At 51.7% G+C, this 24,897-nt stretch overlaps 1 protein-coding gene across 1 annotated transcript in view; it reads right to left on the bottom strand.

Moving 5' to 3' along the window:
• Positions 1–24,897, bottom strand: part of Prex1 (phosphatidylinositol-3,4,5-trisphosphate dependent Rac exchange factor 1) — a 149,702-nt gene that overhangs the window by 50,896 nt on the left and 73,909 nt on the right. The window contains exons 4-7 of the mRNA XM_051186107.1: positions 23,215–23,319; positions 17,569–17,670; positions 4,541–4,702; positions 724–857 (exon numbers count right to left, since the gene is read on the bottom strand). Of these exons, the coding sequence (XP_051042064.1) occupies positions 724–857; positions 4,541–4,702; positions 17,569–17,670; positions 23,215–23,319 (503 nt within the window). The remainder of the gene's footprint in view (positions 1–723; positions 858–4,540; positions 4,703–17,568; positions 17,671–23,214; positions 23,320–24,897) is intronic.

Here is a 24,897-nt window from a genome sequence, read left to right as displayed (position 1 = left end):
GGAACGGCCACCCATCCCCTGTGGCCAGCTTTCCCACACAGGCTCAGGAGCTGGGAACAGACAAGGAAACCGAAAACAGAGGCTCTGAGAGAAGCCTCAGGAAGGCTACTGTTCCACTCTCAGGACAACTCAACAGGAAACAGAACCGAGGCAGAGGACACTACCGCCAAGACTGCCCAAGCGGCTCAGTGAGTGTGTGAAGATGATGATGAGCCGTTCTTGCTTTCTACCCTCCACACTGGGGACCTTAGAATCTCAGGGTGCTGGTGAGCTTCCACAACCGTCTAGCGCTATGATGTATGACACAGTGTTCCCAGGTCACAAGGAAAATATGACTGGGACCCACTGTGGCGTAAAGCTAACACATGAGCCACTTCAAAGACAGAATGTTAAAACATATGGCAAAACACCTCCTTACTACTTTTCCAAATTTGTTTACAGTTACATATAATTATAATTAGATATAACTTGAGCATCTTGGCTTGAATTCACTACTAAACTCCAGTTCACCTGTTTCTTTAATGTGGTACTAGAAAATTTAAATTAACATATTCAGCTTATAGTACACATTGATTTAGAATAATTCCCTAAATACTCAGAAGGAAAAGCAAAGCCCAGAGAGGGATGGAACAAGCCTGAGATGTCACCTGGAGAAAGGGGCATTTAGCATAGGCCTGCCCCAGCAGATCACCTGGGCACCCTGGTCCAGCCCCAGCAGCTCACCTGGATTTCCGCTTACAGTAGACAAGCAGGTTGTCAAAGAGGAAGAAGGCTCTCTCCTGGATGTTGCCTGCAGAGATCTTCAGCAGAGTGCCCTGAAGGAGGAGCTGGGTGCAGATGTCGGTGAGGTTAGAGCCCTGGGGAGGAGATGGAGGGCAGGAATGAGCAGCCAAGAACACACCCTGCCTTAGTTCCTTTCCTTGCTGCACAGGGAAACACTCTGACAAAACCAACTCAGGGGAGAAAGGGTTGATTTCTGCTCCATAACTCAAGGTGACAGTCCATCATGGCAGGGTGGTCATGACAGCAGGAGCTTGAAGAAGCCAGTTGCATCACAGCCACAATCAGGAAGCAGAGATGTTGAGGAATATTAGTTGAAGATATGTTACATTCGTTTACGCTGTGAAACATTTGTTTAATGATGCAAAGATGTGTTGCATTCTTTTATGTTGTTGTGTTACTTTGCCTGTCTAAAACACCTGATTGCACTAATAATAAAGAGCTGAATGGCCAATAGCTAGGTAGAAGAAAGGATTGGCAGACAGGGTATAAACAGAAGGAGAAAAAGAGAAGAGGAAGGAGCGAGAAAAGGAGAGAAGGCTGCTGGGGGCCAGCCACCCAGCCACGCAGCCACGCAGCCACCCAGAATAAGAAAGAAAGAACAGACACACAGAATAGAGAAAGGTAAAAGCCCAGGAGCAAAAAGTAGATGGATAATTTAAGAAAAGCTGGCCAGAAACAAGCCAAGCTAAGGCCGAGCATCCATAAGAAAGAATAAGTCTCTGTATTTATTTGTGAGCTGGATGGCAGGCCCCCAAAGAGTTAAAAACAAATAAACAGCTACACAGAGGGCCACAAATATACGCTGCTACTTAGCTCTCTCTCTCTCCCTCCATCTGTATAGCCCAGGATCCTGCCAGGGAATGGCCCTGCCATAGCTAAAAGAGACCTTCCCACATCCATTAATCTAACCATGATGATTCTTAGAGGCATCTCTCACAGATAAACCTGGAAGCTTGTCTCCTAGATGACTCCAGACCCTGTCAAACTGACAACACTAGCCATCTAACGCTCTTTCCTCCATACCTCTAAATCCCTATTGGCCTCCAACGCAAATCTCTCAGCAGACAGAAAGTCAACACAATCCAATGGGTGGCTGTGTGGGCCAGCACCGTCAGTGGACTCCTTTTATGGGACACACTTAGGGATGCAGGGAGCCAACACATCAATTCACATGGTTAATGGCAGGCTCAGGAGGTCAGCATTTGGTCCTACATGGGTTTGGGTTTTGTCTGGTTGTCTTGTTGTCAGTCTTTCCCTGTGATCTACTTGCAGCCTGGCTTGGTAAGTCTTCCCTACAAGGTCAGCACATCTGTAAAAACAGGGCCACTATTGAGCAAGTGTGGTGAGATCTCCAGGACCTAGCAACCTTCCCTGGTTGCAGTAGGGGCTCAACAGAAGCCAGGTGGGAACCAGCAAGGCAGGACTATGGGAGCGCTAGGTCCATTGAAGGCTGTGGGCACAAAGGAGAATATCAATAGGAGCTGTGGGGTGAGTTAGTCAGATCGGCTAACACACAGGGTATGCATGAGGTTGACTGAGCAGTGTAAGATTTTGGACAGAGAATTAAGAAAGGTGTCAAGGAGGGACAGAGACAGGGACTAGGAAAGCATCACTAGCAGGAATCCTCAGAGCCAGCACCTAGTGGGTCTATGTGAAATCCTGCAAGGGCCGGGCATGGATACACTGATCCTAAGGGCTGAGGAGAGGGAGCTAGACAGGCAAAGACAGAACACCCACTGAGGCAACCCACGCCCTTGCTCCCCACAGGCCATCTCGGGGAGGAAGTGTTGCAGCACTGGCTGCCTGACCAATGAAACATATTTCCCAGCTTCTTGAGCACCAAGCACGGTCAAGCGACGTAATCATGCCAAGAAGCAGGCACTCTCTCCTCCCTCCCTTATCTTTTTCTACGGGTAAAGGACAACCATCAGATTTAGGGAAGGACACTAGTAACAGACATGCCCAAGGCACAGGAAAGAACAGCCCTGATGGATCAAAGCCACCTACCCAGTCTGGCTGGCCACTGGTCACATATCTTCCTCTATATTGCCCACAAGCTGCAATGTGAGCACCTTGGAGTTGCCACCACATGCACACCCTATGGCCCCATGGCAGCCAGCCAGTACATGCCAATGTGTGCCTAGACGACGCTGCAGGGAGCTCAGGGACAGTGGCCTGTGACATGGTGGAAAGGCTGGTCATATCGCCTGTGCTTTAGACAAAGCCATGTGCAATCCCTACAGCCAAAGGAGCTCGATGCCAGGTCTGCTGCCTTACCTTGCCTGCTGAACACACCAACCCACCAACTTAGGCCGGTGACTGGAGCCTCCCTGCCCAGGAAGCTGCTGCCGCCACAGATAACCAGACCCTGCTGTGGTAGCCCCTCTCGCACACAAGTGGGAACCTTTTCTGTCCCACCTTCCAGCTTGATCGAGGTCAAACCCTAATGCCATTCCAAAGTCCATCTGCAAGAGAGTCTGGGAACTAGGGCTGGCCCTCACGGAGAAGACAGCAGAGAAGGAAAGTACAGGGGACACGTCACCCGTGTCCAGGGGACACGTCACCCGTGTCCTCTAACAAAGCCCCAGTCTTGTCTGCAGCTGGGTCCTCAACCCAAGGCGGAGGAGTAAAAGAAAAGAATACTAAATCCCAGACATACAGGGCCACCCAGGGCCTGGTGTGTGTGTATGTGGGGGGGGGGGGGGTCCAGACAGCAACATCTGTCCCAGGACCTCTCATCTCAGCCCTTAATCCCTCACTCCAGCTGAGCTGGCCTTCCTTGCTTACTTGTATTTTTCCATTGTCTTTCTACAGACACACAGGAAACTTTCAATAATATAAGCAAGAAGTGGAGTTAAGAAAGTCACTTGGTCACTTTCTGGCTGAAAGGATGGCTCAGTGGGTAAAGGGGCTTGCTGACAAGCCTGATGACCTGAGTTCAATGCCCAGGTCCCACATGGTGGAAGGAAATGAGTCAACTCCCACTGTGGCACACCGTGCACACACACACAAATAAGTGTGATAAGCAAAGTCAGTTACATACACTCTGAGGCTACCCCTCCCACTATCAATCCTAAGGGTAGTGAAATGACATCTGCTACAGGTGAAGAACGAGGTACCAGGGGCGGAGAAGTTAAAAACGGGAACCAAAAATCACTCAGCTAGCAAGGATGTGTCAAACCAGAGTGCTGACCTGGAATAGTGTGGAAGGTTGACACTGTCAGACGGACAGGGTGTGGAATCCCCTTCTAGATTTCCAGCATGTCACCTCCTGAGCTGATGTCCCAGACTGAGTACAAAGGAGAGGGAGCTGTATCATCTCTGCTTGCTTCCCATGGGTGTGGCGACCCTGCTTATGACTTCTCTACCATGATGGACTGTACCACAATAAGCCTTCCTCCCGCTGTGGTTTTCATCAGGTCAGTCACAGGAAAAGAGATGAATTCAGGTATATTGATACTGCCCTTGGTACTGACAGCAGGAGCTCCAAGGCCCGTAGTCAGCAGGTAGGCACTGGGAGTGCGGCCCACAGGGGTGGGGCTGAGGGAATGGGAGTCCCAGCGGCAGCTGCTGTAATACAGCAGCGTTACCAATTTGCTACAGAAATGTGCAATCTGGGATTTTATATTTTACTGAAAATCAACTGAGCCACTTATAAGCAGACATAGGGCAGGCCAAACACAGGCAGGAGGCTGTGATTTACATCAAGTGAGGGCCCCGCCCCCTCAGCACAGGATCCTGCCACCTGACCACATACCTCCCAGCCTTCTATGTGAGACTGCAGCTGCTCCAGAGCCTCCAGCTTCTCCATCTGCCTCTTGGTCTCATTGATGTTGGAACAAACAGTCTTCATGGCCTGCAGTGCACTCTGCACCGCTGGGTGGTCAGGGTGCTTGCCAGGGGTCCTTTTGGCTAGCTCCTAGTGTAGAAAAGGGCAGGAAAGCGGGAAATCAGTCCACATTTGTCCTGCCAGAGGTGGAGCCATGTCGAACCAGTGTGCCAAGGGCATGGTGAGCAAAACTCACACGTGCAGGCAAATTCATGTGCATGTCAGCCTTCATAGTGACTATAACTGGGCTTGGGGTCACCTAAAACATACACGTCTGGGTGCCTACAAAGCTGTTACCAGAGAGGTTTAACAGGGTGGACCAGCCTGGACTAAAGGTGGTACCATCCCACAGGCTGGCCTTCCAGACACCTGAGCACGGAGGAGAATGGGGCCTGAGCACCAGCGTTTGTTTTTGTCTGTTTCCGGACCACAGACACAGAGAGACCAGCTACCCACCACCCCTGATGCGCTGTACCCTAAAGCAGACACGAGACCAGTCACCCCAATGCTCCCTGATGGACTAAAGCCATGAACAGTAATAAGCCCTTCCTCCCTTACGCTGATTTTGTCAGGTATTCATTCCATAGACAAAAAGGTAACTAAGACATCCATTTCTCACCCCCTTGCTCATTCATTTATTCACTCTGTGGGCATCATCTGAGTGCCCTTAAAGGCAAAATCTGAATACACAAGAAAACAGAAATCACCCAGCCAGCTGGGCGTCATAGCCTAATATAGAGGACAGAGACCAAACAGAAAGAAAGATCAAGCCTCTGTCATGATGGATGATGGCCAGCAGTGAGAAACATTGTGAGGAGCTGGAATGGACAACAGGAAAAGAGCTTCAAACTGGAGGGGGGAGAGGGGGCATGCAGGGGACACAGAGGTAACAACGTGGCAGGCAGCCAGAGAGCAGGAACAAAGAGTGAGGTCGGAGGACACTGGGTATGACAAGGAATGGGGGTGGCGTGGGGTGGAGACCGTAAAACAGAACAGGGAGATGGGCAGGTGACAGAGGTGGCCACAGACACAACTGTTGCCCCAGCTTTCTTAGTGAAATGGGTAGGGAGAAAATGCCTCTTGGGGGACAAGTGTGACTCAGTGGTAGCCATTTTCCTAAGATGCTCAAGGCTCGCCCTGGGTTCAATCCCCGGGATTGAAAGGTAAATGAATGAACAGGCCTCTCCTTCAGAGGACACTGAACAGAGTACAAAAAGCATCCAGATAGTTCTCCAGTCAGGACCCCACTGCCATCAGCTTAGTCCCCCGCCCCCATCCCCACCCGCACCCCCACCTCAGACATAGGCAGGGACATTATCAAGGCCAAACAGTGTTTTCTGGAAACATGGCCTCATGTCACCCAGGCTAGCCTCAGGCTCACTATGTACTGGGGCGTCTTAAACTCCCGATCCTCCTCTGCATCTGAGAGCTGGGATTAAAGGTGTGTGCCACCATGCTCGGTTTATACAGTGCTGAGGACAGAAGCAGGGCTTCCTGCATGCTGGGCCAGCACGCTGACCTCTGGCTGGTTTCAAGGCGTGCAGCCACTCACTAGGTATGGTACACGACATATGGAAACTTACGGGCCAGCAGTGGTGGGGACGGTGTGAGGTGACAGTGACTATGCCAGGCCATGGCCTTCCTCAGTCAGGGCGCTGAGACAGCATCAGAAGAATTTCCTAACCAGACACTCCACCCACAGACAGCCACCACCAACTTCTCTGTTCCCTGTAGCCACAGGCAATGTCCCTGGCTCCCCTGCACTGGATACCAGGGTGGCTTTGCACACTAACTGGATGGACTCGGGCTGGTCCCTCCTTCCTTCAGCGTCACCCCGTGTCACCCCCTACTAGCCAGTCACCAGAAAGCCAGTGATAGTGAAAATGGCATGGAACATCCCCAGAGTCCCCTGGCTGAGCTTAAGAGACAGGTCCCAGACCATCTAACAGAGGAGACTATGGTAGCCCCAGCCACTGGAGAGAGAGAAGGGGCTGGGATTTGAACTCGGGACACCAGCTTCCTCAGACAGGACAGCAGGGGATAAAGCAGATACCAGCTGCACTCTGGTTAGCCCAGCAGAGTCTCAGGAGGCTAGAATGGCCACCAGATTGATCACAGAGGGCAGCTGACTCCTACTTGTTACAGCCTCAGTCAGAGGCCCAGCCACTCCTCAGTGGGGTCCCTTACAAGGCAGCCAATGCCAGTCAAAAGGAGAAAAGGGCCAGTTCCCGTTCCCAGCCGACTGCCCTCACCTCTATTTCTGCCTGAGGTCAGCAATGAGGGTGGGAACAGAAACCAAGCGCAAAGGCCAGACTGATAACTAGCCCACACTGCAGGGGAAGTGCAGACTTTGGTGTCACAGGGGAGTGTTGGCTACACTCCAGGAAGCTCCAAGCACTAAGACCCATCCTCACCCCTGAGCCTTTACACATGCTGGCCCCTCTGGGCACTCTAGTCAGGCGCTTAGGGGACAACCTCACTGCTGGGGGAAGGGAAGCCTTCTGAACAATGGTGCAGGATACCCACACATCCCTGTGCAGCATCAAATCAGGCCACTTCCTCTACAGCACCAAAAACTAACACAAAATGTGCTGAACCCCAAACAGAAGAACCAAGACCATACAACCAAGAGAAAAGAACACAGAAAGGAACCCTTGCCACCTCAGGTCCGGCAATGCGCTTCCAGACACACTCACGCATGAAACAACCTCACAAATGTGACACTCAGCTTCATCAAGTCCAAAGCCATCATGTCCCCAAGGACACCTGCCATCCAAGAGGGTGGAAGAAGAGGAGTCAGTGGAGCTGTTTCCAAACTAGACAAAAAACACAACCACACAGCAGAGACAACCCAGGGATCGGGAGATGGCTAAGCCGATAAAGCACCTGTCCGGCAAGCATGAGGACCTGAGCGGGATCCCCAGAGCCCACCTAAAAAGCCAGGGGTGGCAATGTGCACCTGTAAGCCCACAGACAGTGACACAGGAGGTGGAAACAGGTGGACCCTGGGAGCCTGCAACACACACACACACACACACACACACACACACACACACACACACACACGGTAATTTTAAAATAAGTGAAGCAAGACACACACACACACACACACACACACACACACACACACACACGGTAATTTTAAAATAAGTGAAGCAAGACACACACACACACACACACACACACACACACACACACACACGGTAATTTTAAAATAAGTGAAGCAAGCCAGGTGGTGGTGGCAAATGCCTTTAATCCCAGCAGTTAGGAGGTGGGGACAGAGGCAGAACTCTGTGAATTCAAGGCCAGCCTGGTCTACAGAGCCAGTTCCAGGACACCTAGAGTTGTTACACAGAGAACGCCTGCTTCAAACAAACAAACAAACAAGTGAAGCTGGCTGAGCAGCTAAGAACACTTGTGGTTCTCCCAAAGAACTAGAGTTCAGTTCCCAGCACCCATATCAGGTGATTTGACTGCCTGTAACTCCAGATCCCAGATCCCTTGTCCCTCTGACAACCACACTCACATTCACACACACACAAGTAAAAATAACATGAATAGGTGAAGGAAGCCACCAAGATGGCTCAACAGACAAAGGAGGCTGCTCCCACACCTGACCACCTGTATTGACCCTGGGACACCACCCCACAAGTGGTAAAAGGTGAGGATTCCCTGATTTCCTTCAGAACTCAGCTAGATTCAGATTGTTCTGGGTCAGACACAACCAGGTTCCAAGGAGACAGGCTCCCATCCTGAAAACCCAAGGAACCGTATCCAAAGTGAGACAGCTCTGAATGTACAGCGACCAAGGAGGTACTTAGCTACTTGCTAAGCATCTTGGGGAGAGGGACTATGACAAACAAGAAGCCACTTGGCTCTGCTGGGGTTCAGAGGGTCAAGTAGGCAGAAGCAGACAGTGGCGGGATGGAGTAATCACACCCTTATGCTATGTTTTCCATGAGAAAGAGGTCTGCCTTATAAAGGAGTGAGCACCCCATCACTAGAGGCATCAATAAGAGATTCAAGCCTCTGCATCCTGCTACTCCAACAGCTTCCCAGACCCTGATGCCAAGAGATGGATGCCAGACTACCCGCCTCCACCCTTCTCTGCTGTGTGACCTCAACAAGTGAACCCAAACTCTCTGAGGCAGAATGTGCTCACAGTGAAATGAGGTCACATCCCCTGCTGACCCACCACCAACAGATGCAGACGTGAATGCAAGCGTTTTTTGCAGACCAAGTTGGGGACAATGTTTATCATCATTACCTTCACTCCCATGGTAACAGTAACGCATTTACTGCTGTCTCTATACAATAAGAACAACACCAGAGGCTGTTCAGGTTCAGATCACACAACAGCGGCAGCTAAGAGCAGGGGCTGTGCACCCAGCACAGTAACTACGTCACCAAGCATTTCCATCCCAATGAAGAAACTGAGGCACGATTATCAGAGCCTCTAAAGGCCACAGACAGGAAGTGGGGCTTGGCAGATGCTAGCTATGGCTACAGGCCTCCTCCTGTTATGCTCTTACAAAGTGTTTAGAAGAGGCTGGCTCTGGGTGAGGGAGGGCGGGGAGCCACCGCACAAGCCAGGTTGTGGCCCTCCCCAGCATCCGCTCCAGTCTGTGTGGTTTCACGAGTGGCCTGGAGTTCCTGGAAGGGAGGAAGTAGGGCAGAGGGCCTGGGCTTCTGCAAGCCACCTCATGCCTCTGCCCCTTGCAACCACATGTACCAAGATGGTGCCTACAGGTTCTGAGCAACTCCATTCTGCCCCAGCACGGCCACAAGAATATAGCCCAGAAGAACATGGGCTTCCAACATGACCAGGCCCAGCTGGGCAACAAGCAAAGTTGGTGGGGTTAGCAACTGCTTGCTTGCTTGCTCTCCCTGGGGCCCAACAAAGGCTTATGGGAGAGCATGAAGAATGGGAAGCAGACACACCATGCAGTCCAACATTCCTGACCCTCTCCGGGGCTAGGAGTCCCAGAGAGGCCACTACAGCTAGGCTCCCAATGTGAGTTCACATCAAAGCCTGAGTCTTCCAGCCTCCACCTCAGGAAGGGAGCCCGAGAGTCACCCAGCAAGGGCTTTGGCTGAGACTCCAGTTGTAGGGGTCACAGGGGTGATGACTCTGTTCCCTGGGGCTGTGAGCCTGAGGCTGTCGTTGCCTGAGGCGGGAGCCACCTGAGGAAAGGGTCCGCTGAGCTGCAAACTTCAGCTGAAGATACTGGCCTGGGGATGCCTTGCCATAGCCCCTAGATAACGTTGTGGCTCAAGTCAGCCCTGCCGGGAGTCCTGGCTGTTCTCCATTCTTTTCTGAAAAAGCAAGTTTAAGTTAGGTTTTCAAAGTGTGGAGGTGGTTAATGACATAAAATGAAAAATTAGGTTTTCCATCACTAGTGGGATGGCGCAATCAAACTGTAGCATAAAGGGAAGCTGGGTTTGTCACTGGAAGATGCCTGGTGGCTGGCACCCATCACTGCCTATACTGGCAGACGCCTGGTGGCTGGCACAGGTCTAGGAAGCCATGCTAGCATTTCCACAGAGAAAAGAGAGGCCTAGAAAGGGAGGGGTGTCAACCACAGGCTAGACCAAACAGAGCAACACCCCCACTCTCTGGGGCTGAATATGGATCAGGCCTTCCAACACAAGCTCTGCTCACAAAGGCCTCTGCAGCAGGCTTTTCTGCCTAGCTCGGAGAGTATCATCCACTCCAGACACTGTGGCTCTGGGGTCCCGAGGATAACGGGGAGACACAAATGGAGAGCATCTAAGGGTGTGGAGGATGAATGAGAATACCCCCCACCCCACCCCCCACTCCCCCCACCCCCGGCTCCTATGCTTGAATGCTTAGTCACCAGGGAACAGAGCTCTTTGGGAAGAATTAGGAGGTATGTGGCCTTCTTGGAGGTGTGTCACTGGTGGGTGGGCCTTGAGATTTCAAAAGCCCAATGCAGTCTCTCTCTCTTCCCTCTCCTCTCCTCTTCTTCTCTATTCTCCTCTCTCCTCTACTCTCCTCTCTCTCCTCCCCTTCTCTTTCTCTTCTCCCTCTTCTCTCCTCTCTCCCCTCTCTCCTCTCTCTCTTCTCTGCTACCCTGGATCAGGATGGAAAGGTCTCAGCTACTTCTCCATGCTTGCTACCACACTCTTCACCTTGATGGTGATGCACTAATAACCCTCAGCAGCTGTGAGCAAACCCCCAGTTAAATGCTTTCTTTTATAAGTTGCCTTGGTCATGGTGTCTGCTCCATGACGGTGACTAAGACAAAGAGGACTCCTATAAGAAAAGGTAAGGCTGTAGAGATGGCTCAGTGACAAACCTGAGGACCTGAGTTTGGATCCTCAGCATTTATGTTGAAAAGAAAAAAGAAAAAAATCAGAGCCAGGTGGTGGTGCATGCTTTTATTCCAGCACTCAGGAGGTCAGCTGGGTCTGCAAAATAAGTTGGAGATCAATAGAAGAAGACACTTGACACTGACCTCTGGCCCCCATACATACACATGTGAACACATAAATACATACACACTAACAAGTACATAACACACACATACCACATCACACCATACACACACACACACACACACACACACACACACACACACACACACACACACACACACGAAAAATGGGAAAAGAAAACAAGAAGTGAAAAACTTTTGGAAGAACTTGAAAAGTTGCCCACCACAGCAAAGAAAGCCTTGACACTGGCAAACTATATGAAAATGACATGCAAATATCTTAAATAATTCTGCCCTGTGGGAATCCAGAGACCCAAGCCTCCAAGATGAGCAAAGAGACCAAATACTGATGTTGAACCCTGCTCCTGGGTCCACCCGTGCATGAGGAGAGGGTGCTGACTCTTCACGCCCAGTGCTGGCAGTCTGCTCAGTGCAGACGTATAACTAATCTGACCCCAGTGTCCTCCCAAGCCAGTCTCCAGTCAGCACAGTGACCATGAGGTACAGAGTTGCTTCCCCTTAAAGGACCATGTGCCACAGCCCTGAGCAGCTGGGCCAAGGTCCATGCTGACCCACTACATATATACCCGTATATACCCATATATGGGTATGTATGTGTGTGTGTGTGTGTGTGTGTATACATATATATATATACATATATATATACATATATATATATATGGATATGGATATATGGATATGGTCAGGGGTTCACCACCACCCTCTAGATTCCATCAGTTAGGGACTGGAGAGCCAGCTTTCCAAGGAAGCCACCGAAAAGGTGACAGCCCCAGGCGCTACAGAGATGGTGCTCCAAAGCAACAAGAAAACTGCCCGATGACAGTGACACTTCCTCAGCTGCAGCGGGAGAGAAGGAGGGGTAGAAAACAAAAGGGACTGACTCCCAACCCCAACATGATACCATCCTTGAGAGAGGGGAAGAAATGACAGCAAGAGGATGAACAGATGACAAAGAAATACAGGCCACACTGGCCCCAGCTACTGGGAAGGCTGAGGAAGGAGGATGGAGAGTTCAAGGCCAACCTGGGCAACTTACTGAGACCCTGTCTCAAAATAAGAGGGTGGGGTGTAGTTCAGTGATCAGGTGCTTATCCAGCATATGGAAGTCTGGGTTCAGTCTCTCTCTCTCTCTCTCTCTCTCTCTCTCTCTCTCTCTCTCTCTCTCTCACACACACACACACACACACACACACACACACATACACAGAGACTGGTAAACAGAGTTCCTATCAATACACATAATAAGCAGAAAGCAACTGAGCTAGAGTAATATCACCACATCTGATTGCAAATGTGGCTTTTCTAGTGCTTCCAGAACCTTCTTAAATCTAAGGACAAGACAGCTCAACTTGAGGCTGAGACAAACACAGGCCAAAGTAAGTGTGTAGCTAATTAGGGTTGAAGCAATCCTTATGTCAATCCACTCCTCTCCATCTAGCCTCTTTACAGTAACTAACTAAACTCTACCAACACCATGAAACTGAGACACAGCGCTTCAGTCACATCTCAAAGAGACGTCTAGCAGGAACTGGGAGAGGAAGAAAAATCCCACACCAGCCCCCTCCATGACAGCCTCAGAAAATACCCCCCACCCCTGGCACACTCAGGGTGTCAACACAAGTCTCCCACACACTGTCCAACCAGGGTTGTTGGCACCGTCCCCATTGGGGAAGCAAACACAGAGAGGTCCAGCAAACTCCCTGGTCACACAGCCAGAAGAATGTAGAAAAACCATGACAGGTGGCCCGGGCATGCCCCAGGGAAGATGCTGTATGATAACACGGGAAGCTGCCTTCAGGGTAGGAGGGGTGGGAGCTAAGGCAAGCATCAGGGGTTCAAGGTGAAGGCAGGGAGGCCCACAGGAGCAGCCAGCCCTGGGCAGGCTCCACAGCAGAGCCAACAGTGCTTCTTCAACAACTGCAGTGGAGTGAGGGTAACGGGGAGGGGCACAGATAACCCAAGGTTTGGCCTGAGAAACCTCCAGGATGGAGTGGCTGATTCCTGGAATGGAGCCAGGAGGTAGGCTGGGAGGCAAGCAGTTCTGGAAAAGATTAGAGCCAGCATGTGGAGAACCCAGAGCATGTGTGTTAAGTGCTGTGTGGATGGTCATAGCAGTGTCACTCCTAAATGTCCATCCAGCCAATGAATGGGCAATAAGACTAACCCAGCTTACAGGGAAATAATACTCAGTCATGAAAAGGGAATGACATACGAACCCAGGCCACAATGAGAAGTATACGATGCCAAGCGAAAAAAGCCAAGACACACAGGGTAGGATTTAGGATTCCATTTGTATGAAGTATCCAGAAAAAAGTAAATTCAGAGACAGAGGAGGGGGGTAGAAAGAAAGGAAATGGGCTTCCTTCTAGGGCGATGGAAACACTACAGGCTTACTGTGGGTTTTGGTGGCTCAACCTCTGAATATACTTGTAATTCTTTTGTTAGTCACAGTAGATGAAGACAACACACAAGTGAGACAGGACAATGAGCCCATGCAGGAGCCAACGACACCCACACACAGAGGTCGGGAACACAAGGAGCAAAAGATACAAGGAACTAGTGGCCAAGGTCCTTACTGACCACCTAGGGCTTCCTGCCCATCCCATGACACCCCAAGGCCCTTGTAGACCCACCAAGATCTGGAAGACTCAAGACCCAGGTTAGAGTGTTGTTCCAGCTGGGGACCCAGGGCCATGTCTGCAGACAGGACAGAGCAGGGCCACAGCAAGAGCCAGGTGCATTCAAAGGGCCAGTATCAGCTGGTTCCCCTAGGGACCTGCTTGCTACATATCGAGGCATCACCCAGCTCTGAATCATCTCCCTGGAAACATTGATGGAAAACTCAATAAAGCCTGAAAATGCCAACTGTCTATCCTGAGCCCAGGCTGAAGAGCCAAAATAGAATGTTCTGGCTATTCTTAGGCAGTGTTCAAGTTCAGCTTTGGGGGCGTTCCCAAAGGGCTTTCACTCCTGCCTATTCCTCACCCACCCCAGGCTCCCCAACCCTGCAGCCTGCACCATTGGGAGCTCAGTGGGAACAAGGAGGCTCATAGAACTGAAGACATCTGTGGGTGCATGTTTGCACGGCTGAGGGGACAGGCTGGGGCTGGAGTCAGCTGCTGCACACATAGGGTCATCTTTTGGAATGGCCTGGAAACTGTGAGCAAAGGAGCCCCACACACACACCCAGGAGGGTGTAAAAGGCCCTCAGTTCCTGCTGCTTGCTGATACAAATGTTCCAGTGGCATGTGCCAAGGCTGGGACACTGAGTGGTTGTCCACCAGGGAGCCTGCATGTCCCCAAGGGAATCTCAGGTCCTGCTGGCTGGCTCCCAGCAACCCTCAGTCTCCCAGTACACACAGCTGGAAAGAGGAGAGCAGCAGCATGCACAGCTGTCAAGGGGGCAAGGTCACACCTCCGCCACTTCCTGTGGGTGCTTCCTGCCGAAGCAGCAGTGGCTTGCCCCAGCTGCCTCCATCTTCCTAGGACAGAAGCCCTGTGGGACTAAACCCCAAGCCCTAGAGAAAAAAGAACAGGCCACAAAGGCCTTTCCTTCAGAGTTAGTGACACAGATCACAAAATCTGCTTCTCTGCAAGCTCCCAGGACCCCAAACTTGGTCAAGACCTAGAAACCAAGGGGTTAATAGTTCAACTCAGCTCTGGGGCTACAGGTGGCCCAGAGTTTTCCCTCAAGGGTCAGATGCTCAAAGGCTAAGACCCAGAAAAGTAAACTGGCCACTGAGCCATGAAGGCACCACTGTTCTCGGGCCCCATTTAGGGAACTGACAAGGACTACAGACTTCACCCTCGAGCACACAGTGACTTAGCTAGCAAAACATGCTCCTTTACCAGATGCACCACTTTGGAGCCAGGGTTAAGACTCTAAAATGACAGTGGTCAGCAATGTTTCATGGGGTCTGGGGCAGTCATTTCCCTTTCTCTGTGTCCCGATGGCCTCATTTGCCCCTCCCCCACCAAGCTACAGGGCACTCCATAACAAACACAGACTCGCTACCATCAGTAAGTAGTTCTGTATCCCAAAGAAGAAACTGAGGCATACAAAGTGGCAGGACTTACTCGCGAGCAGAGCTAAAAATGCACAGCTGAAACTCAGACAAAAGGCAGCCATGGCTACAAAGCCCAGAACTAAGGCAGGGCCAGCAAGGTGCCCTGACAGGGCCAGAGAGCAGGCTCTGCCAGCAGCACCAGATCCTCCAGCACGCTCTGCTTTGTCTGGGCATTTGGGGGAGAGGGAGGTTTGCTCTAGTTGAAAGCAGTGCAAAATTGCGAGCCCCATTCTTAACTCATGAATTATACAAGCCAACTTTTCTTGCTGGATCTGCTCACCAAGCCCTGGTCACCAATCCTCCCTCTAAATCCCTGACTGAGCGCTAAGAACTAGAGTGAACGCAAACAAGAGGGCGTCCTTTCTTGGTGTCTGGGCTCACTTGCAGCTCCTGAGCCCAGACTGTCCACTGCCTGTGTGTCACTGAAGTCACAGGAGGACACAGGCTGAGCTGCCACTGGACTCCCTGAGAGGTACAAGCAACTGAGGGCTGAGGGGGCTCAGGGAGAACTGACCCCCACTGCCACAGCTTCTCGTGTTACAGCATACTGTCCTGGGCTGGGGAGATGGCTCATTCCTGAGTTCGATCCTCGGCACTTACATAAAAGCTAAGTGTGGTGACACAAGATTGTAATCACAGCACCGGGGGAAGCAGAGAGAGGCAGACAGGTTCCTGGAGCTCAACAGTCAGCCAGTCTAGCCCAGTAGAGCACCCAAAGTCCCCAAAAGACACTCTATCTCAAAAACATGTAGGTGGCTCCTGAAGAAAATATCTGAGGTTGGTCTTTGGCATCCACTCACATCACAGCCTAACACACACACACACACACACACACACACACACACACACACACGAATAACGGTCCCAGGGTCTTGTCACCTCAGATACTCAAGTCCACCCACCTTCCCCAGCACAAAATGAAGGTCAAGATTTCCCGAGCACCCTCATTACCCTCCCTCCAGTTCACAGAACAGGGACATGGATGGTTCCCATGAGCGGGCACCAGCTCATGAATGGGGCACCAGCAGTGAGATTAGCCTGCCAGCAGGGAGCCCAAGAACCAGCTATCAGGCAGGCCTCAGGACAGAGCCAGGGTCTGCACTGGCCAACAGCAGTCACTTGTAAGGTCTGGGAAAGCAGGACCAAGTAGCAGATGGGAACAGAGCCATCCATGTAGCGTGGGACCTGTCCAACTGTCAGTTTTGAAGCTGAGGATGGAGCCATCTAGGGTCAGTTGGGCCCTGGACTGCTCAGCCAAGGGCTGACCAAGGTGGCTAGCAGGGAAGGTGACAGCAGGTGCATGAATGGTTGTGCCAAGTCATTCTATGCCTGCCAGGAAGAGCAGATTTTGGTGCCAGCCTGTCTGTCCCTCCTTGGGCCTGTGGCATATGGGTCCCAGTAACTGGCTTAAGGTTCAAGTCTGAGTAAAGAGTAATTGGTTCAGAACCAGAGCACCTGACCCAAATCTCAGCCAATAAGAACACAGTCCAGCTGTTCATACTGTCATTGGAGCAGAGCAGCATGGGGGGCCTGTATTGACTGGTTCTGTGTCAGAGAGGAAGGAGCCTCAGTTAAGGAAATGCCTCCTTCAGATCCAGCTATAAGGCATTTTCTCAATTAGTCTATAAAGGGGGAGGGCCCAGCCCATGGGTAGCGGTGCCATCCCTAGGTTGGTGGTCCTGGGTTCTGTAACAAAGCAAGCTAGGCAAGCCATAAGCAGCACCACCACCAGTGGCCTCTGCATCAGCCCTGCTCCAGGTCCCTGCCCTGCTTGAGTTCCTGTCCTGACTTCCTTCAGTGATGAGCAACAATGTGAAAGGGGAAGCCAAACAAACCTTTTCCTCCCCAACTTGCTTTTGGCCATGGTGTTTCTTCACAGCAACAGAAACCCTAATATAGGGCCCATCTCAGCCCATCAGAGCATAGCACTATCCAGTGGCTGGGGACAGGCTCAAAGGAAAAGCAATGGTCCAAGCAGGTTGGAAGATGATTAGTGGTCCAAGCCAAAATTCCCTGTGACTGGTTAATGTCAAACCACATGACTCAAATCCAATCCATTTGGAATATACCACTCCCTTTGCCACAGATGGCTGGCCACAGCCAGAGTGACTCTCAGGCTGTCTGTCCATCAGAACTCCAAGAGAGAAGCTCACTGCCTCCTACTGACTTTAAACTTGACAGGGTGTGAGTCCAGATGCCTACAGCCATCTGCTGCCTCAATGGAGATGATGTGAGTCGTGGAAGCCCAGAGAACAGCAAAGAAAGAGGCAGGAACTGGTGCAGGTCTGAACTGGCCCAGTGCCAGCTCTGCCACTAGATGCCATAGATCCCTAACATTAATAGCTTCTCCTGTTGGCAGGCCAGGCAGAGCCTGCCACTTTTGCCTGGGTACAGGACCAAGGAGTCTCACCTTGAGCAGAAGTGGGTACTTGCAGATCCTCTGGATAGGGGACAGCAGGTAACCCTCCAGAGGGATGTCTGTGGTCTTCCGGCCTCCCAGAAGCATGCAGCTCTACAGAGGGACATGAGACACTCATTAATATGGGCCAAAAACAACATGGGAGTATGGGAACTCTCTGAACGGATAGGTACTCAAGAGGCAACTCAGCAACCCTAGGAGCGGTACCAAGTCTAGAACCCTGCCAGGAGTTGGGGGTTTTTGGTTCTAGAACCCTGCAAGAATTGGAGAGGTTTTGTTTTTGTTTGTGTTTTTTGGTTTTGGTTTTTCAAGAAAGAGTTTCTCTGTCTAACAGATCTGGCTGTCCTGGAACTCAATCTGTAGACCAGGCTGGCCCCTAGCTCACAGAGAGCCACTTGCCTCTGCCTCCTGAGTGCTGGGATTAAAAGTGTGTGTCACCACACCTGGCTCCCCTGTGGGAGTCTTTAACCCAGTCTTGCAGTGTAGCCTGGGGCCTGATGTCACCCACACTGCATTCACATGTTGCTTCATAAGGCCACACCACACACAGACCCTCAGCAGTTAAGAAGAACACAACAGCACCTGGGAACTGGGAATCTTACCTGTGCGATAGGGTTATGGTGGTGGCCTGGTAATGCTATGCAGGTAGAGGCCACAACCAGGACTCTACAACGGTCACCAGAACTGCAGCACACACCCAGCTTAGTCCAGACTGATCACCTGGGTGCCACCACCATCAGCAGCCCTGCCTCCACATGCACCCTTGCCTCTCTCTGCTCATTCTGGCCCCAGCTCACAAAGCCTTCTCCTGCCCGGGCAATGACCTCCAACCAGCCAAGAACTGGAAATGTTACTACCTCAAATCTCAGCTCAGACACTGGAGTTTGAGTTTGGGGTGTCCAGCCCTTAACTCCAGGACCAGTAAGACACAGATGGGGTTAAAAGTGTACATGCTATTGAATGTGTGTGTTGAGGCCAGAGGTCAGTATCAAATTGTCTTCTTCTGTTGTTTGTATTTACTTATTTATTTTTGAGACAGGGTCTCACTATGTAGCCCTGACTCACCTGGAACTCACTCTGTAGACCAGGCTGGCCTTGAACTCATAGAGATCCACCTGCCAATGCCCCTGCCCCTGACTTCCAAGTGCCTCCACCTTTCTGGAGACAGGGATTCTCACTGAACCTGGAACTCACTGACTTGACTAGGCTGGCTGCCCAGTGATCCTCTGGGAGTCTCTGCCTCCCCAGTGCTGGGCTCACTGGTGTGCACAACTACACCTGGCTTCTCACAGGTGCAGGGGTCAAATGCAGGTCTGGACTTACTTCACTTCCCCAGTCCCCTCTCCAGACTCCCTCCACCTAGTGCTAACACAGTAGGCCATTTACTTATCCCATGTCACAGGCAATGTCCTCCCCTTTACAGGGGCTCCAACAAGAGAACTCACATTGAAGATGCTGGAAGCATGAATTCCATGTCTTCCTACCTAAGGCTCACAGTGTATAGTGTATATACCATAACTGAGTCAGCACAGCATCACCAACACCTCAGCCTTTCCCCTCTGCAGACAGAAGTGAACCCAGACCCTCAGGAACCAGGACTCCCACCTATGGTTCCTGTGATTCCAGCATGTTCTAGACAGACAGACACACAGACACACACACACAGCCTCAGGAACAAGTGTGCTGGCTGTCATTCATTTCCCATAGGAAGCTGTAGCACCCAGAGTAAGCCTAAGTACCAGGGATGCCTAGCTGCCCTCTGAGCATCATCACAGGCTCTCTTCCTGGAGAGGTGCAATTCTGTACCCTGGGTCCTGGCTGTGGCTGCCTACATGGCCTCAGCCTCTGCATCTGCCCCTGGTACAAACGAGATACCCTGGCTGCGGCAGCTGGGTGATGCCAGACCCCATGCTGCGCACACTGGGCCTTTGTCCTCTGAGCCAGTGGTCACCACAAGTTGTTGGTGATGTCAGCTCCAGGCAAAGGAGAACAGGGAGCTGAGGAGGAGAGAGAAGACTCCAGAAGCCCAGAGCCTGGCAGGCAAAGGCCAAAAGCCCTTCAGACAGGATAGCCACAGCCACCACCTTTCCCAAAGCTCCAAAATCCAGGCAGGGTCTCTTGTGCCCCAGGCTAACTGTGTAGTCAGTGTGTGTGTGTGTGTGTGTGTGTGTAGGAAAGGTGTCCTTGAATTTCTAACCGTCCTGCCTCCATCTCCTGAGTCCTGGGATTACGGGCATGCAACGGTATGCCCCGTTTATGTGGTGCTAGGTATAGAACTCGGGGCTTAGTGCATGCCAGGCAAGCACTCTTAACTGTGCTATACCCCAGCTCTCTTTTTACTTTCATTTCAAAGAAAAGCAAGCAAATGCAAGGCTGCATTCACTCCTCTCCTGACTCTTTGGGGCCTGGGGACAGCATTCCTCAAAACCCACATACACATGATCCTCAGATGAGTGTCACCCATTGGCCATCCTAGCCCTCTGTGCTAGCCACACTCACTTCCTGAGTATAGATCATGCTTAAACCCCTGGTATTACAGAGTCCTGACTGAAGAGACTCTAGTTCCCTCTTCCAGCCTGGCCCCTTCCCTGCACTCCAGGCTCCAGGCTCCCCTGCATGCCTTGCCTCTCATCTAAAAGGGCATTCCTTCTCACCTGCGCTCAGCCCAGCCCTCGCCATCAGAGGATGAAGCTACTCTAGTCTGCCAAATGTTGGGGTCCTAGAATACTTACTTTTAATTGTCAAGTTGGCACAGCCTAGGATCACCTGGAAAGATGGTCTCAATGAGTGACTGCCTGGGTCAGACTGGCCTGTGGGCATGTCTGTGAGGAACTGTCTCAACTATGCTAACTGATGTGTAGAGAGCCAGCCCCATATGGGTGGCCCCATTCCCTAGGCTGTGTCCTAGACTGTGTAAGAGTGGAGGATGTGAGCTGGCTGCTAAGCCTGCATGCATTTGTTCCCTTTCTGCTTCTGATCATCTGGCCAGCTGCTTCAACTTTCTGCCTTGACACCCCACAATGATTGGCAGACTGGGCCCTGGAATTGTGAGCTGAAATAATCCTTCCCCCCCTTTAAGGTTGCTTCTATCAGAGTATTTTATCTCATCAGAAGAGGAAACCAGAACCTGTCCTGGAACTATCTTGCGGCCTTCTGCTTCATTGGCACCCCAAGATAGCTCTCAGTGGAACTGCCAACTGGATTTCATTCTCTACAGACACCCACCCAAGCCTTGCCCCCACACACCAGTAGCCTCGTGGTGGGGTAAATGATGTTCTCCCAAAATGCCACACCCACCCACACACCAGAATGTGACCTTATTTGGAAACAGGATCTCTGCAGGTGTGACTGGTTAAAATGAGGTCACATGGGACAAAGAGCCTAAATCCAAAGCCTCCTTACACAGGAAGGCATGGAAGAGGGGGATGAGATTGGTGTGAGGGGCCAGGAGAGGGAGGGCGGCTTCCTGGAAGGGCTCCAAGGGAGCCGCACCCTGAAACCCCTTGATTTTGACCGTGTGACTTCTCCAGTCTCATTTAAAGCTGCTGGTGTGTGTTAAATGTTCAGCAGCCTGAAGAGATGTGTGCCCAGCCTTGCTCCAACTTCACAAAACCAAGGAACCTTTCCCGCACAAATTCATTTAGGCCCTCCTCTACTCAACCCCCTGGCTTCCCACCCGACTCAGAGTGACTCTGCTACTCTCTGGATTCCCACCATGTCCTCCCTGGGGATGAAGCTCACTTATCATGAGTCAGACCCACATAGAGGGCACTTAGCGCACAGAAGAGCCACCTCCATGAGGTTTTTCTGGGTCTTGAACTCCTCCAGTGCTGCTGTTCTCTCCTCATCTCTGGCCTTTTCCCCTCAGGCTCATCCCTCTGCCCTCTCTAGCCTTCCTGCCATTTCTCAAATACACAGCTACCACAGGGCCTTTGCACGGCAGTTCCTCCACCTGGAATGCTCTCCCTGGTGACGGCCCCTGCCTCTCTTCCACCATATCCACAGCCCTGCTCCATCCATTGTCACCTTAGATACTATTATCCTAAAGACCAAATCAGAACAGTAGCCACCAGTTCCTTCCCTCACGCATCCTGCCATCCTCAGTACCACACCTCCTTCGGGGAACTTACGGCTACATAATACATCATTAGGACTCCGTAATTGGACTGTCCCCATGAGAACAGAAACACCTGCCTTGTCCACTGCTGTACCTGCCCAACACTGATCCCCTCAAGATGACAAGCTCTCAACACGAAGCCACTGACTGAACTCATGAATCACCCATTTAATAGACACAACAAACAGAGGCACAGAAAGCCAAAGGCCCCGAGTCCCTCAGCAAGTGTAGAGCCCGTCTCAAACAGAGCCAGTTTGTCTGTTCCCAACACAGTCACCTCCCATAACATCCATGACAGCTCTTTTGCAGGTGGCCAGAAGCTGTGAGATGCCAGGAGGGAGACAGATGGCACATGACAACACCCCACACTCCTCCCTGCCTACCCAGCCCCCGGGCAGCTGCTGCCGGAGTGTGGCAGCCTGGCCCACCAGGAAGGCTGCCTGAGAAGGAAGAGGGAGACTCTTTCTTTACAATGGCCCACTCACCTTCCTGGCTTCTTCCTGCCTCCCAGAACCCCTGAAGAGGCCAGGGGACATCATCCAAGGGTGGAACCTGGACAGCAGGGACTAAGGTAGGACCGTGATGGTGAAAGGCACACCAGGGCAGAGTGACTGCCTGTCTCTGTGTTCTGCCCAGACTGTTTTATGAACACAAGAGCAAAGTTCAAAGGTGCAGGGCTGGAGTGGAAGGGTGGGAGACAAAAATGGAAGAGAGGTGGCCGATTTGCCTGTCTCGGACGCTCACTGTCCCTGGGCCAGGCAGTAAGAACTCACCAGTGAAGGAAAATACATGTTATGTTTGCATCGAAGGCCTGGGGATGCTTGGCGGGAGGCTGTGCACAGAGGGGGAGAGAATGGAGGTGGTGGGGATGGGCTGTGGTGCAGGTTGGATCCCTGTAAGCCTGACTCAAGCTCCTGGCCACACCACTGAAACGTTCTACTCCATGAGCTGAGCTCTGCATTCCCATGGGAAAATGACAGCAACTGGGTGGGATGTGCCTGGCCAAATACGCAGGGACTCAGAGGTCAGAGCAGGACTGGAGCCCTGAGGAGCCTCCTTCTCAAGCCCAGACCCTGAGAGGCATTTCACATCATAAAGTCCCCAAATCTACTGTTAAAAGAAGGGGTGGGGGCCTAATGTCTTCCTAGAAGTGTTAGCTGGTCACAGGGGGCGAAGGTGTCCTAGTGTCTTAGATATTTTAGCTGGTCACAGGGCTGACCAGAATTAATGCCTACATTTTACCAAGCACTGTGGCATGTATCTGTTACCCCAGGAATCATAATAGTGTGCGATACAGGGTAAGATCCTGTCTCACAAAGCAGGAGGCAGGGCAAGCAAAACATGTCAGCAGGTGAAAGCACTTGGTATACAAGCCTGCTGACCCCCACAACCCACTGTGATCCCCTGCCATTACTTTAGACTGCCTGTTTTTGTAAATAGCCCAGGGAATCCCTAGATGGGAGCTGTGGGCAGCTCAGGCAGCCTGGGGATGGACAGAAAGGTAGGGGTTGGGCACTTACCAGGAGAAAGGCACGCACAGCAGGGACCTTGTTGAGCTCCACCAACAGCCGCAGGGCCTTCTCGTGGTTGCTACAGTATTCCTCATACACACAGAACTTGTCCTTCTGTAAGGCAAGGGCAGACTTGTGAGAGGCAGGAAGATGGGACTTGCTGGGGCCTTGCACAGGCTATGGCTCAAGTCTCCCAGGTGAAACTGTTCTAGCTTGCTTTGGGACTGTGTCCAGTTGCCTCATTTGCCTCTAGCAGCCTGAGTGACCTTCTGGGGATGGCAGGCAGCACATCATGAGGGTCCAGAACATGGATTAAACAAGGGGACCAGGGCCTGGACACCAGGTCTGTATTTTCTGCTGTGAACCTGAGGTCCCGCCTGCACCCTGTGCCTCAGTATATGATAGCAAGGTGATGCTAATAAATGCCAGGAAGTTGTTACAGCAGGAGGCTACCTCTGTTGACCTCTAGGTGACCCAGAGCCGAAAGTTGGACTCATTTCAGCCCAGAAGTCACCTGAGGGTCACCCGGTCCCTACCCACCACTTAGTTTCAAAATTGAACAGAACAGAGCCCTCTTAGGAGGAAATTTTTGGCTAAGCATTCCTCACTCCAAAAAGATCCTAGAATTAGCCAAACCCCAAACAAGGATGTCCTGGAGGTCTCTTGGGGATGAAGGCCTGTAGAGCCTAGATCTCAGGTAGAGGATGGATCAGAGACCCCCGAGAAGCTGAGGAAGGAAGAGGTAGGTCTGTAGGGCAAGCGGCTCATCCTGTTTCTAAAGGGGCCCCAACAGTCCATACTTCCTACAGAGGGCACAGGAAAGAGGAAGCCCAAGGAGGAAGATGGGGGAGGGAGGCAGAAGGAGCAAGACGAGGTCCATTTCCTCCACAAAAGCCTGGGAGGGAGACAGAAGAGGGAAATGAAGGAGGGAAGGGGGTTTCCAAACCAACAAGAGTCCCAGCCTGCCACAAGTGCACTGGCCTCCACAGACCTGAGTGCACATCCTGAGGAACAGCCCCTCAGCCAGAGGCAACTGCCATATCAAGTTAAGGGCCAAGCACCAGGTCAAGGCCACTCTGCTCTCTCAATGAGTGTGGTTAGGCTCTCTTCACCATAACCTCACGATGTCAGTACTGAGCCATCGCCCCAGGACCCAAGGAAAAACTTCCCCATCTGACCCAGCTACTGATGGGACAGAACCAGTATCTAAAAAACCTCGCGCGCGCACACACAAGCACACACACAAGCACACACACACACACACACACACACACACACACACACACACACACACCATGCCCTTTCAAGGTCACAGCACAGAACAGGCAATGGCGGCTGGGGGCAATGCCCAGAATATAAACCCCAAGCCACAAATCCACAGGTAAAGCTCTGAGGGGACCCCGAAGCATCATGAGGAGGGACAGCCAGCACCACACTGACTGAGCGGCAGTGACCCTGGCCAGGGAACTCTGCCACCCTAACCTCCTTGGCTTCCAGGAAGCATGGTTCCTGACATCTGGGCAACTGGAGGATTAACTGGTATGCGCGAGCTGATGAGAAAAGGCTGACACAGGGTAATCACTGCAAGGAGCCCCGGGTGCCCTCCAAGGAGTGGCTGCTAAAAGTATGAGCAACAAATACAAGCGGCCAGGAAAGCACCACCATGAAATAATGCCACCATTACCCAGCAAG

Source organism: Phodopus roborovskii, unplaced genomic scaffold (assembly GCF_943737965.1).
Source record: "Phodopus roborovskii unplaced genomic scaffold, PHOROB, whole genome shotgun sequence".
Classification (NCBI taxonomy): domain Eukaryota; kingdom Metazoa; phylum Chordata; class Mammalia; order Rodentia; family Cricetidae; genus Phodopus; species Phodopus roborovskii.
Note: the sequence above shows the minus strand (reverse complement) of the source record. Positions and strands in the feature narration are given on the sequence as shown.